Source organism: Lolium perenne, chromosome 1 (assembly GCF_019359855.2).
Source record: "Lolium perenne isolate Kyuss_39 chromosome 1, Kyuss_2.0, whole genome shotgun sequence".
Classification (NCBI taxonomy): domain Eukaryota; kingdom Viridiplantae; phylum Streptophyta; class Magnoliopsida; order Poales; family Poaceae; genus Lolium; species Lolium perenne.
Window position 1 is genome coordinate 207,829,115 of NC_067244.2, and position 15,044 is coordinate 207,844,158.

General features: G+C 50.0%; 1 protein-coding gene across 1 annotated transcript; it reads right to left on the reverse strand.

Annotated features, from left to right (window-relative positions):
* Nucleotides 1-12,125: 12,125 nt before the first annotated feature.
* LOC127321907 (laccase-12-like) lies at nucleotides 12,126-14,834 on the reverse strand. The gene is made up of 3 exons (XM_051350867.2): nucleotides 14,682-14,834; nucleotides 12,721-14,233; nucleotides 12,126-12,638 (listed from the first exon to the last, which is right to left on the reverse strand). The coding sequence occupies exons 1-3, from the start codon at nucleotides 14,781-14,783 to the stop codon at nucleotides 12,508-12,510; spliced, it is 1,746 nt and encodes a 581-aa protein (XP_051206827.1). The 5' UTR covers nucleotides 14,784-14,834; the 3' UTR covers nucleotides 12,126-12,507.
* Between the last annotated feature and the right edge of the window lie 210 nt (nucleotides 14,835-15,044).

The following is a 15,044-nucleotide window of genomic DNA, read 5'->3' on the forward strand; positions in this document are numbered from 1 at the left end:
GGAGGTTGATGTCTTGGGTAGAGATTTTGGATCTCTCCCACTCAGCGCTCCCTAGATTTGCGGAAGCCATCTTTGATTCAGGAGTGCTGTGCCTGATCAATCTGCGCGGTGGCATCAACAATGGCGTAGGAGTACAGTGTGAGAGTGGCTGAGCTCAAGGAGTTATGGGGCGCAAGAGGGGATTTTTGCAGAGGAGAGCAGAGGAGCGGCGCGAGCGAAAGTGCTGGAGGAAGAAGATGGAGACCTTAAATAGAGGTGCGGTGAAGCGGCGTACCGTTGGATGGAAAAAAGCGTGAGGCAGATGATGTACACGTGGAACAGGGGTAAAAAAGTAATTTCACCCTGGAAGAGTTACAGTGCGTGCGCCAGGAAAAGCGGAGGACGTGTGTCCCCCACTTGCACGATGTGTCAATACGATGCGTAATTTGGGCCCGCAAGGCAGTGAGAGAGAACTTCTCGCGATTTCCAGGAACAGCGGTCGTGGCTATCGTCAGCAATGATGTCATCTTAGCAGAGAAAAAATTTCGACTCAACAGTTTCATAAAAAAGGCGACAGCAAAAGATATTGGAGAGCCTTTGATCAAATACAAGTTTTTGATCAAATGCTCGGGGGCTACTTTGGAAAAATGAAAAATTCGAGAAAGACAAAATAGAAATGGTGTGAGCCTATGGTCAAATACAAATATTTGCTCATAGCCTCGGGGGCTACTCCCATTGGGAGCGCTGTTCGCGCACCCGAGAGATTTGAAAATTTCGGGAGAGAAAGAAAATATAGCGGCATAAGGCGTGGAGCCTACACCCAAGCACAAGTCCTTGGCTGTAGCCTCGGGGGCTACTCCCATCGGGAACGCTGTTCGCGTACCCGATGAAATTATAAAAAAAGAAAGATAGAAGAACAAGAGAGTATATTTCGAGTTATAAGTAACTCTACATATACTCCCATCGGGAGATCAATATAAGTCATCCGTTGACTCAATAAAATGTGCCATTCCAAGAGCCGAATAAGCACTCAACAATATATTCTCAGAACGCCAAAGTTGCGAATAATTTCTGAATGCCGCAAAACTTTGCGAAGGTAAGACCCCAGATCCGTTCTGTGTGGCGTGGCGCCGTCTCTGACGTCGGTTTGCTACTTTTATCCGTATCAACAGATATGAAGAAAAATCCTAACGGACGCGTTAGGTACCCGATAAATATGACTGGGACTCAATAAAATGTGCCATTCCAACAGCCGAATAAGCACTCGACAATATATTCTCAGAACGCCAAAGTTGCGAACAATTTCTGAATGCCGCAAAACTTTGCGAAGGTAAGACCCCAGATCCGTTCTGTGTGGCGTGGCGCCGTCTCTGACGTCGGTTTGCTACTTTTATCCATATCAACAGATACGAAGGAAAATCCTAACGGACGCGTTAGGTACCCGATAAATATGACTGGGACTCGACAGAATGGTAAGACCTTAAGCGGCGCCTGTCGAAGTTTACACCAGTATCCCGAGATCATGTCCAGGGACATGATCTTGAAGTAGGTTTTTGCGGATTGCCACTAGAGCAGTTAACTAGTACCTGATCCGTCAGATGAACTAGCCCCAACTACCATTATCCCTGTACAAGATAGAAATTCATATGAAAAAATATAGAAAAGTTTAAAGTTGTAGAGTAAAAATAAACAGTGGAGATTTTCCCTGACTCTACTATTCAAGCAAAATCTCGGGGGCTACTGACATAGGCATCCCCAATGGGCCTGCCGAAGATAGTACCCGGGGTTTACTGGAGGCCCACGACTCGAAGAATAAGAAGAATCGGAAGCCCAAGTTGTTATTAAGGAAAGCTAGAGTTGTATTAGGAGATAATGTTTGTAATCTTGCGGGATGAGTTGGAAACCCTCCCGGACTCTGTAACTTGTACAATACGAATCCCTCGGCTCCACCTCCTATATAAGGGGGAGTTGAGGGACAAAGATAGCATCGAATCATTGTCTCACAAACCCTAGTTTTCATATCGTCGAGTACTTTTTGGCTGAAACCTTCGAGATCTACTTGCCCTCTACTTCCAACTAAACCCTAGTCTACAACCCGTAGGCATTGACAAGTTAATCCCTTGTCATACTACGTGCCGATAAAGGAGTATACAAACCGTGAGCCTTCAGCTTGGAGTTGGACTTGTTGCAAGTAATGCACCTCTTCACATATCTGTCCACATCCCGCCTCATCTTTTGCCAATAAAAGTGGTCAGCTAGCATGAGTAGCGTCTTCTCACGCCCAAACTGACCCATCAAACCTCCAGCATGAGATTCCTGCAATAAGAGCAAACGCACAGACGATTCTGGAACACATAGTTTGTTAGCTCTAAACAAGAACCCATCATGTATGTGATATTTTTCCCATGCTTTACCAATAGCACACAAGCGATATGGTTCAACAAAATCATGATCAGTAGCATACAAATCACATAGTATCTCTAATCCAGGAATTTTAACATCAAGTTGAGTTAATAGCATATTCTTCCTAGATAGAGCATCAACAACAATATTATCTTTTCCCTTCTTATGCTTAATAATGTATGGAAAAGACTCAATGAACTCAACCCACTTAGCAAGACGCCTATGCAAGTTAGACTGAGCTTTCAGATATTTTAAAGCTTCATGATCAGAATGTATGATAAATTCTTTTGGCCACAAATAATGTTGCCAAACCTCAAGAACTCTAATTAAAGCATACAATTCTTTATCATATATAGGATAGTTCAACTTAGCACCAGAAAGTTTCTCAGAAAAATATGCAATTGGACGACCCTCTTGCATCAACACACCACCAATTCCAATACCACTAGCATCACGTTCAATCTCAAATTGCTTATTAAAATCAGGAAGTGCAAGCAACGGTGCAGAAGTTAACAATCTCTTCAGTTCATCAAAAGCATGATCTTGGGCTGCGCCCCACTCAAAAACAACACCCTTTTTAGTTAGTTCATTCAAAGGTGCAGCAATAGTACTAAAATTGGGCACAAATCTTCTATAAAACCCAGCAAGATCATGAAAACTTCTTACTTGACTCACATTCATGGGAGTAGGCCAATTTTGAATAGCTTCAATTTTAGACATATCTACTTCTACTCCATGCTTAGAGACAACATAACCTAGAAATATGACCTTATCTTTGCAAAATGTGCACTTCTCAAGATTACCATAGAGTTTATTATCACACAACACTTGCAAAACATGTCGAATATGTATAGTATGATCAGATTCATAGCGGCTGTAGATTAATATGTCATCAACGTATACAACCACAAACTTGCCAATAAAATCATGCAAAACATGGTTCATCGGTCTCATGAAAGTGCTAGGTGCATTAGTTAAACCAAAAGGCATTACTAACAACTCATATAGACCAAATTTTGTTTTAAAGGTTGTTTTCCATTCATCCCCCTCTTTCATCCTAATTTGATGATAACCACGCAAATCAATTTTAGAGAAAACACCAGCACCACTCAATTCATCTAGCATATCCTCTAAACGGGGAATAGGATGACGATATCAAATAGTAATGTTGTTTATCGCTCTACAATCTACGCACATATGCCATGTACCATCTTTCTTAGGAGCTAAAATAACAGGAACAACACAAGGACTAAGGCTTATGGGGATATAACCTTCGTCAAGTAGCGCTTGTACTTGCTTCTGTATCTCCTTTGTCTCTTCGGGGTTCGTCCTATATGGCGCCCTATTGGGCAGCGAAGCTCCGGGGATCAAGTCTATTTGATGCTCAATACCACACAATGGTGGCAATCCTGCGGGTACCTCCTCCGGAAACACGTCGCTAAATTCCTGCAAAACACTAGAAACACCAAGAGAAATAGGGGTCATGTCGTTAGAAACCAAAACCTCACCCTTGTACATGAGCACAAGAGGCATGGCTATAGGATCCTCACTAAATTCTCTCATGTCCTCTTTGGTGGCTAATAATACTAAGGAATTCACTCTCTCACTTTTCGTTATATCACTCACGGTATTACAATTCTCTCGCCTATCTATAGGTGCATCCTCCAAGTGTACTTCAACTTTTTGACGAGATTCGTTGACAAATTGTTGTGGTGACATAGGCTGCAAGTTGATTTTCTTGTCCTTGAACTCCAAGTGATATGTATTGGCACGGCCATTGTGTTGCATAGAACGGTCATAGAGCCAAGGCCGACCCAATAGTAGGTGACACACCGTCATAGGAACCACATCAAAATCAATGGAATCCTTATACGATCCAATCTCAAACTCAACACGCACCATGTGGTTTACCTTCACCTCACCATTGTCGCCCAACCACTGAATATAGTATGGATGCGGGTGCGGTAGATACTTCAACTTCAGCTTGGTACACAACTTCTTGCTTGCTAAATTGCGGCAACTCCCGCCATCAATAATGACCTTGCAAGCCTTGTCAGGACCAACTAAAGCCTTTGTTTGGAACAAATTGCAGTACTGAGTAGATGCACTGGGCAATACATTAAGAGCATGCTGAGACACAACAATAGTGCGAGCTTCAGACGGATAAGCATCTACACCATCACTATCATAGTCATCATCTTCTGGAGCATATGGATCAACATCATCTCCAGTCTCATACTCATTGTCCTCATTGATAATCATAACTTTGCGGTTAGGACAATCTCTCTTGAAGTGACCCTTGCCACCACATGTATGGCAATTCATATCGCGGTTGCGTGCAGTAGAGACGCTAGAACCACTCGTACTCGCAACAGGTTCGGACTTCTTTGTGTTGGACACATTGGAAACCGGCTTGCTAGACGGAGTAGAATAAGGTGCGGAGCGAGAAGATGGCGCCGGCGCCGTAGATGGGGATGCCCTAGGCGTGTAGCGCCTAGCTCCCGTAGCACGTCCTTTAATTTGTGCTTCTTCAAACCAACTGTGCTTTAGCTTCTCTTGCATGATGTAGCAACTCATTCATAGTAGTGTAACTGTGATGACGAACAATGCCTTTGATATCATACTTCAAACCATGTAAGAAACATTGCATTGTCATCTGAATTGATTCACGGACACGGCCGGGCTGCATAAGCATCTCCATCTCCATGAAATATTCATCAACATTCTTCACACCTTGTCTCAATAGGGTCAACTTATCATATATAGTTCACAAATAATTAGTGGGCACGAAACGAGATTGCATTGCCGCCTTCATAGCACACCACGTGATAATAGGCAGCTCACCATCCTCTTCTCGAGCATGAACAAGTCCATCCCACCAACGCAACGCATAGCCATCAAATTCAGAAGAAGCAATCTTGATCTTCCTATCTCCAGTATAGTTATGTAAGCGCCATAACTTCTCAATCTTCAACTCCCAAGTGAGGTATTCTTCAACATCAGCTCCTCCCTCAAACTTGGGTATGGAGAACTTGGCTTACCCAATCCATCTTCTTCATCAAACCCATGACCATGGCGTCCGGGTTCAACAAAGCCACGACCACGGTTACCACGTCTAGCACCACGACCAGGTGCTTCATCCTGAAGATTAGGATCTTCTTCCTCTTGTTGTTGTTGTGTAAGATTGTCAACAACCAGTTGCAATACTTGAAGACTGCGCTGGATATCCGTCATTTGATCTTTCATTGTAGTGACGGTCTCACTAGTAGCATCCAGATTCTGGGAAATCTCCTGAACAGTCCCCTTAAGTTCATCGTCCTGAGTGCGGAATTCACGTCGCATCTCATTACGAAGAGCTTCATACTCTCTCCATGTCATCACATCAACAGAATTCTTGTTTTTCTGGTTAACAATTTTCTCATCACTAGAAGACATGGTTAGTAGGTTAGTGCAGTAAAACAAAAATATATATGATGGTACTCTCACAACTCACTCAAAACTGATAAGAAAAGGAAATCTTACCGCTCCAAAGTGAATTAGTATTGCTTACCACTTGTAGTGACACTAGTGCACGGATGCAGTGAAGCGAATATCAAGGGTATAAGAACCAATCACACATCAAAGCAGGATATATGTGGGGTTGTAGGTAGGCTACCTATTTGCACCAATAACAAGCTCTAGCGCTAACCGTAGACAACCAATGATACTCACACAAGGCGATAAATGTGGCAATGCAACAATATGGATGAAAGGTTGCGGTGCACTCGAGAGACACTAGCAAAGCTCAACGAAACAGGCACAAGATTGCTCAACTATAGGTGCAGAAAAGTAAACTAGGCCTTCACTTGATCTTACTAGTACTTCACTTTTTTCACTCTTTTTTTGAATACTTTTTGTTTTTCTCTATTTTTCACTCTTTACTGAAATCTGATACCAAGATGATAAGGGGTTGCCCGATCTTCTCAGTAAGCACGGTGGTGATGATGATCACGGGGTGAACACAGCGGAGATAACTTGATGATGAGTGGTTGATAACTTGTATGACGCAACGAGATCTTTCGATTGGTCCCTGTCGCCAATGCAACAGCTCTCAACCCTGCAAGATATTCGCAACTCCACACTCTTGCGCACGTAGACGCCGACCACGAAGCGGTAAGTTGCAACCGTCTAATTCCCAATGGAACATCAGATCACGCAAGACTTTTCAGGATCTACACCAAATCAATGCAATATGGTGTAGGGATTCAATAGAGTTGTAAAGCAATCAACTATGAACTAGGGTTTATCTTAAATGTGGTCTAAACCTAATTTGGGGGCGTCCTGGGCACTTATATAGGGGTTCACGATGACCAGGGTTCGAGAAAATACAAGAATAACCGACCCAGATCGGGATCTGGTCGAGACAGACTCGGACACGGCCGGCTCAGGAGCCGGTCGACCGGGCCTGGGACCGGGTCAGGCCGGTTGAAACCAGGCCTGGCGTCGGGTGGTGACCGGGCTACGATTCCGGGCATACTGGATAGTGCTCGGTTGGCACCGGCTGAGGATCCGGTCGGCGCCGGGCTGGGCCGGTCAGGCGCCCGGTTGGACTGGCCTGGGACCGGGCGCGCCGGCGTGGCGGCCGGTCTGACCGGGCTTGGTGCCGGCCTGAACTTCTTCTTCTCCCCTCGCGCATGTCTCCCTCTCCTCCCTCGCGCTTCCATGGGATGTCTTCATGTCCAGCTTCATGGCCAGCTCCATGTCCAGCTTCACGTCCAGGTTCTTGTCCAGCTGCTCCTCTCCTCCTTGTGCGATGCTTGCTCCCTCTTCATACCTGATCATACATAAGTAATAGGACTTAGGCAATAAAAATTTCTCATCGATCAAAGTATCACTTAGGAACAAGTTCACCTGTTGTTTGAGTAGCGTCGCACGAGCTCGTGTCATTGGTCCAATCCCACTTCATTGGACTTGAGCTTCACAGCAGCATCGTCTTCATCTTGCAATGACGGAGGTAGTAGTGTAGTAGGGATGTCCTCATCATTGAGTGAAGCAAGTAGATATAGTATAACCACCAATAGTAGAGCTAATTGTACTTCAAATATAGACAGTCGTAGAGCACTAAAAACAGATGATTTATGGCTTCATCAGTGGGAGACAACTTGCATGTATAGTTCCCAGCCTAATTCATTTTCTTCATGTTATCTTAAGTGAAAATGGTATTATTCCAAATCATCCATAGCTACATTGGAGTTTCTTTTCCTTTAGGCTGCTTAATTAATAAAACTACGTGCCATTTTCCTTTCTTTGTTTTGCTTTATTGGTTTGCAGATTGTGTAATTGGTGGCGGTTTCTTTAATGAAAAATAGCGAGGGGGCTTGTTGTTTTGTTAAAAAGTTTTCTTATTGCTTTATTAAAAAGTTGTCTTCCATTGATACAAGGTCATTAAGGATAGAGAACCAACCTGGGGTTATGTGGTTAGGAGGGTGGTTGTACCCCCAACCCACCAGAGTTCAAACACCAGGTTTAACATATGTGTTTCTCATAAAGGCAGAATATTCATTCAGTGGGAGGTGATGTTTCGGTCGACAACGAGGTGCCAGTGGTGACTTCGTCAATTTCAAGATTCAATCCGTCGGGTCAATCTTTCGGAGGTCGCCGGTACCCAGGGCGCCGGTTCCTTTGGCGCGGCCAAGGACGCTGGGGGAGTTCCTTGAAGCAGCAAAGTCGCGCTCGGATGCTCTCCTGCAAACTCCAGCTGTCAGAAGGAGGTTGGTGGAACTAAACTTCCAACCACGTCGTAGCTCGAGGATCGAAAAGCAGCCGGGAGGGATGAACGCTGAGATGAAGGCGGTATAGAATCTGATGCGCAAGGTTGGCCTGCTCTCCGGGGATGAGGCGCCGTCAGCGGCTGCCCTTGAAGCTTACCACAAGATGTATGAGCTTCCATTGACGGATGACATGATTGAGGCGATCGCGGAGTTCTACGGATGGACGCTTTCCTCGATTAGAGGTTGCTCCCCACCGCTGCTGGGGATGTCGGGTGGTCGCCTCGTGGAGGCATGACCCTGACATGGGTTGCTCGGGTGTTGTTTGATCGCTCTAATGTTATACGAACCTAAGGTGATGGTGGACAACGTGCGAGGCCTTAATAATCGCGCAAGGCGTACAAGTGTTAGGAGTGTAGTTGGTACCACTGGTGCGTCTATCGTCTGTCTCCAGGAGACAAAGCTATCAGTTGTAACCCCTGCCATTGTTATGGAAGCGCTAGGCGCGAACTTTGATGCGTACTTCTGCTTGCCTGCGTCTGGTACTCGGGGTGGGGTGATTGTGGCCTGGATGAGCAGGGTGGTGCCGCTCGAAAGCGCCCACATAGGTGCTAACAGTATCACTGCTAGGGTGGCACCCTTAGGAGGGGAACCATGGTGGTGGTTGACCTGTGTTTACGGGCCACAGGCGGAGGCTGACAAGATCGCCTTCCTGGATGAGCTTCGCGATATTCGCGGAACCCACCAAGGCCCATGGGCGCTTTGTGGGGACTTCAACATGATCTACCGGGCTGAGGACAATAACAATGGTAATCTAAACCGTAGGATGATGGGCAGATTTCGCCGCTTCTTGGACGACTGCGAGCTGAAGGAGATCTACTTGCATGTCGACGTTACACATGGTCGAACGAACCTGAAACCCCTATTCTAGTTCGGCTTGACCGGGTGTTTGTCATGGTGGCTTGGGAGGAGCTCCACAGTAGCTGCAGCTTGTGCTGCTTGGCGACGGTTGTGGCAGATCATTGCCCCCTCCTCCTTGACTGTACCACACAGTCGGCGGGGCGGAAGCGGTTCCAGTTTGAACGTTTTTGGCTGCGGCTTGACGGGTTCGACGAGGTGGTCCAGAGAGCCTGGGATGTGGTCCAGTGGGACATTGACCCCTTCCGGTGGCTCACTGCTAAGTTGAAACTCACAGCACGCCGTCTCATGAGCTGGAGCGACAAAAAGGTTGGATGCATCAAACTGCAGCTTATGATAGCGCGGGAGGTGGTGCTGAGGTTGGACATCGCCATGGAATCCCGACTGCTCACCCCCGATGAGCGTCGACTCTGGGTGCACCTCAAGCAAGCCTACCTAGGGGTGGCCTCACTCGAGTGGACGATGGCTCGCTAGCGGGCAAAAATCGCATGGCTAAGGGAGGGGGACGCCAACACGACCTTCTTCCACCAGCATGCGGCCTACAGGTGCCAGAAGAATGTGATCCATAGCTTAAGGGTGGATAACGCAGTTGTCTCCGACCACGCGGCCATGGCTGAAGCTACCTTCGCGCACTTTGAAGGCCTGCTTGGCACGTCGGTGGCGAGGGCGCACTCGCTGGATTTGGACTTCCTAGGCACCACAACAGAGGACCTCTCCGAGCTCGAGATAGCGTTCACAGAGGAGGAGGTTTGAGAAGTGATCAGACACTTGCCGCCAGGCAAGGCTCCCGGCCCCGACGGGTTCACAGCTGAGTTCCTTCAGAAATGTTGGGGGTGGTTACGGCTGACTTCATGGCTGCCTTTGACAAGCTTTACACGATGTGTGGGCGCAGATTCCAAGGCCTTAACCAGGCCCTGCTGGTCCTGCTGCCCAAGCGCTCGGACGCCATGGAGCTAGATGATTACAGGCCGATAAGTCTAATTCATATCTTTGCCAAGTTGGTGGCGAAAACTTTGGTTACTAGGCTGGCACCTCGGATGGAGTCGCTGGTGGATCGCAACCAATGCGCCTTCATTCGCAAAAGGTGCATCCACGACAACTTCATGTTGGTCCAGCAGACAGCTCGTTTCCTGCACAGAGGGAAGGAGCCGAGGGTGATGCTGAAGCTGGATATTGCTCGGGCTTTCGACTCGGTATCCTGGGGTTTCCTCATGGAGGTTCTCCAGAAGATAGGGTTTGGGCTGAGGTTCCGAGAGATTGTTTCTCTGTTGCTGGCCACGGCCAGTACTCGGGTGATGCTCAACGGCGAGCCGGCCCCCAAGTTCTGGCATCGGAGGGGACTGAGACAGGGGCACCCCCTGTCACCATCGTTGTTTTTTCCTAGTGATGAACTCGCTTAACAAGGTGCTCGCCAAGGCAGCCGAGTTGGGTATGCTGCGACGGTTGGCGCAGCGAGATCTGGCGACCTCTGTGTCGCTATATGCGGATGATGTGGTGATCTTCTGTCACCCGGACGAGGCAGAGTTGAGTGCGGTCCGCGGCATCCTGGAGCTTTTTGGACAGGTTTCTGGCCTACGCACCAACTTCGCTAAGTGCTATGTGTCCCCTATTGCCTGTTCGAATGAGGAAGCTGTGGCTGCTGCGGAGCACATGGAGTGCGAGATAGCGCCTTTTCCGGTGAAGTACGTGGGTATTTCCCTATCAGCTGTCTACTAGGCGTCTGTCGGCCGAGACTTTCCAGCCGCTTTTGGACAGGCTAGCTGACAAACTGCCAACATGACGAACATCCATGATGCCGCAAGCCGGACGTTTGGCGCTGATCCGAGTTGTGCTCGCGGCGATCCCGCTGCACCAGCTAATGGTACTGGCCCTGAACAAAAAAGACCCTCAAACAGATCAAGAAGATCCTGCGAGGGTTCCTCTAGGTGGGCCGGGCAGAGGCCAATGGAGGTCACTGCCACGTGAACTGGGCAAGGGTGTGCCGGCCGCTTAACCTAGGGGGCCTGGGGATCCCCGACCTTGCACGAACGGCCATAAGCCTTAGGGTGCGTTGGCTGTGGAGGATGCGCACGAACCTCCTACAACCATGGCGCGGGCTGGACATGCAGTTCTCAAAGGCGGAGCTGGACATCTTTGCGGCCACCACCTCGATGATAGTGGGTAACGGAGAGTCCGCTCTCTTCTGGGAGGACCGATGGCTGGACGGCAGGTCCATCAAGGAGATGACGCCAGAGGTGTTCTCGCTGATTCCTAAACGGCGCAGGAAGGTGCGTACGGTGCGTCAGGCACTAGTAGACCGTACTTGGATTCCCGACATAGCTGGAGCACCGAGTCCCCTTGCACTATGGCAATATGTGCAACTATGGAGCAGACTGAGGGAAGTCCAGCTTTCAGAGGAACAGGACACGATGACCTGGTTGTGGCCGACGGACGGCTAGTACACCTCCCATTCTTGCTATGAGGCCCTCTTCCCGGGGGGGTCACCTCAGCATCATGGGAGTTGAACTGGAGATCTTGGGCGCCTCCTAGGGTGAAATTCTTTATCTGGCTGGCCTGTCTGGACAGGTGTTGGACGGGTGAGAGGCTGGCGCGTTGTGGTCTACCACATGCGCCCAGATGCCCGCTGTGTGACCAATCCGAGGAGACTATGATGCACTTACTCACTGGATGCTCATTCTCCAGGATGATCTGGTTTGAGGTCCTCTCGTGGATTCGATCCACCTCAGGACCTCCGGCTTCGGAGGGGGACTTCGTGGAGTGGTGGTCGCAGGCGGTGCGGACTGCTCCTCGCCAGGTGCGCCAAGGTACATCGTCGATAATCATGCTCACGGCATGGTGGATCTGGAAGCACTGGAATACTGCGATCTTTGACAACGCACAGCCTTCGGTGCCTTCCCTGCTCAACGACATCAAGACCGAGGCGCAACAGTGGGCGAGCGCGGGAGCCCGGGGTGTCTGCCAAATCCTCCCCTGGACTAGGTCTCCTTTCTTGGGTCGAGTTGTAGTGCGGGGTGTTTGTCCCCTGAACCTTTTCTATCTATCAATGCATCGAAACGCAAGTCTTTTGCGTCTTCGTGAGAAAAGAAAACTAGACTTTATTTATTAAGCATATATTCTGCATACATACGAGATACCAAAACGCACACTCGAGCTTTCAGTTACAAGAAGCCCGGCAAATTAAGAAAATTCCGCACAACACCGACGTAATTAATAAAGTGCATATACACGCACATCTAACTGACAAACACGGCCAATCGCCTGCGAAATCAATTAGAAGGAGAAAAAACACATCACTAAAGGAAAGAAAGCATCCCGACCAACTCGCTGGACACGGGCGCGAGAGCAAACGATCGAAGCGCAGTTAAAGGTTGTTGTGGATAACAATGTCGGGCGGAGGCAATGAAGCAACCAATTCAATTGATCTTCTTCGATCGCCACCAGTGGATCTTGAATTTCACGTCTAGCATTTCGGGAGATCCGCCGGCGGCGGCGGGAGCTTCTGTTCCTGACGGCTACCGTCCAGCACCAGCCACGCCATCTTCAGTCCCCAGCTCATGTGCACCTCCAAGTGGCAATGCATGAACCATACACCTGCAAGAATGCGAAACCAGGTCATATATGAGAATTCCGTCAATGGCGCGATCATAGCAGGGGAAGCACTGAAGCAGCAAACCTGGGTTGTCGGCGCGGAAGCGGATGGCGACCCAGCCGCCGGCGGGGACGCCGACGGTGTTGCGCTCGACGGGGTCAACGAGGTTGAACCTGGCCGGGTCGCTCGCCGGGTCGTAGTTCCCGGACCCCTGGCCAACGACGAAGAAGTTGAAGCCGTGCAGGTGCAGCGGGTGGCTCTCGGCGCCGATGATGCTCGTGTCCTGCATCACCAGCTCGACGGCGGCGCCGAACGGCAGCACCAGCGCCTTGGTCCCGTTCATCACGTTCGTGTTGTTGGGCGGTGTGCCAGTGTAATTGAACGGGTGCGCCGGGGCGAAGGGAAAGTTTGAGGCGTACACGCCGCCGGACATGCCGGTGTAATGCGACTGCAGCAGCGCCGTGGTGGGGAGCACGAAGGAGACGTTGTTGATGGACGCCGCGAACCGGGCCGTCCCGTTGGGGCCCTGGCACGTGCTCCCGTTCACGGGGACGCCGGCGGCGCACGGGTGGGTGCCGAGGCCGACGGTGAAGAAGAACTCCCGGTCCAGGGTTAATGGTACAGACGCCGGGTACGCGGCGCTCGCCAGGCTGCGGAGCTTCGCGGTGTAGTTGGACACGGCGCTCGTGTCGTTGATCTGCGGGAGCGTAGGCGTGAAGATTGGCAGGCGATTCTTGACGGCGGTATCGTGCTCCTCGTACTCGAGCACGCCGGCGACCGTGGAGTTGTCGAACGTGCCTGGGCGCGTGGTGCTATAGGGCCGGGCCAACATGTAGTACCTGGCGCCGGGATAGGTGGGCTTGGCGGTGAGGAGCACGTTGCTGGTCTGGCCGGGCGCGATGAGGAGGCTGTCGACGGCGAAGGGCTTGACGTAGAGCGCGTCCACGTCGACGACGGTGAGCGTGTGGTTGGCGACGGCAAAGAAGAGCTCGTCGTTGAGTGCGGCGTTGATGAGCCGGAGCATGTACGTCTTCCCGGGCCTCACCCTCAGCGTGAACGCGTCCTCCTTCTTTCCGGCGCAGCCGCCGTAGAGCGGGCCGGGGAGGCCGTTGATGGTGAAGGCGTCGGAGACGTTGGGCGCGCCGCCGGAGAGGAGCGCCTGGGCGATCACCGCCTCGGTGTCGTTCCGCCACCACTCGCCGAAGATGACGGGGAGCTCGTGGTCGGGCGCCGGGAACGGGTAGGGCACGCCGGCGGGCGGGAGGATGACGATGGGCCCGTGCACGGTGGCGCGCAGCCATGAGACGTGCGCGTGCCACCACAGCGTGCCGCGCTGCCCGGCGATCTGGAACCTGTAGACGTAGCTCTGGCCGGGCTGGATGGGGCACTGCGTGATGTACGCCGGCCCGTCGTACCAGCCGCTGAGCAGCTGCCGGACGCCGTGCCAGTGGATGCTCATGTTGTAGGGGGAGTTGTTGACCACGTTGACCTCCACGTGGTCGCCCTCCCTCGCGAACAGGGTGGGGCCAGGGTACTGCCCGTTCACCGTCACGATGCTCTTCGTGTTGCATAGCTTCGTCACGCTCGTCATTTGCACCTGACATCATTAATTTCAATTTTCATTCTACGTGTTAAACCCAATTAGTCGCATGCATGGAGCTAGCTGCCCAATATATATATATATACTATGTTCCCTCAAAAAAATACTATGTATGTAGAAATATATTATTCAGTTTTGCCATGAATGAAGAAAGTGGTGTTTGTTCCGTGCACGGGACCTCCCATGTATGTAAATCATTAGGATTTGTTGCATAAAAAAACTTAATAAAAATTAGAATTTTTTGTCGCACGGATCTCGAAGTATAAAACAAAGTGGATTCGATGGTACAAACATGTATGAGATGTCCCGTGCACGGAACATATGCAAATCTCCACAAATAATACTACTACCCCGCCGTTTTATATTTCTTATCGGAATTTAAACTAAACCACCGCAAGAATTATGGGAAGGGGGAGTACTACAAGTATATGCATGACACACTTACATCGAAGTGGTACTTCCTCGTGACGGCCTCGGCTCCGGGCACCGCCGTCGCGCACAGCACCAGAGCCGCCACGATGAGGAGAGAGCACCGGAGAAGAGACATTGCTACCTTGATTTCCTTGCTGATCTCCGTGTGCTTTAGTGATCGCAATGGAGGCGCTCGAGTTCTGTATATATACAGGAGATCAGAGATTCATCCGTCCACAAGATGAGTGGGGCCGACGCAACCTTTACAATCCAAGGTCCCTGTTCTGTTTGGTTACTTTCAGTCGGTTTGGTGTCCGGGTAGCTAGGATATACTTGGCTGATGAATATGATGATGAGCATGCATGCACGCGGGTCGCCTCCACGTCGCGGTTCGCTA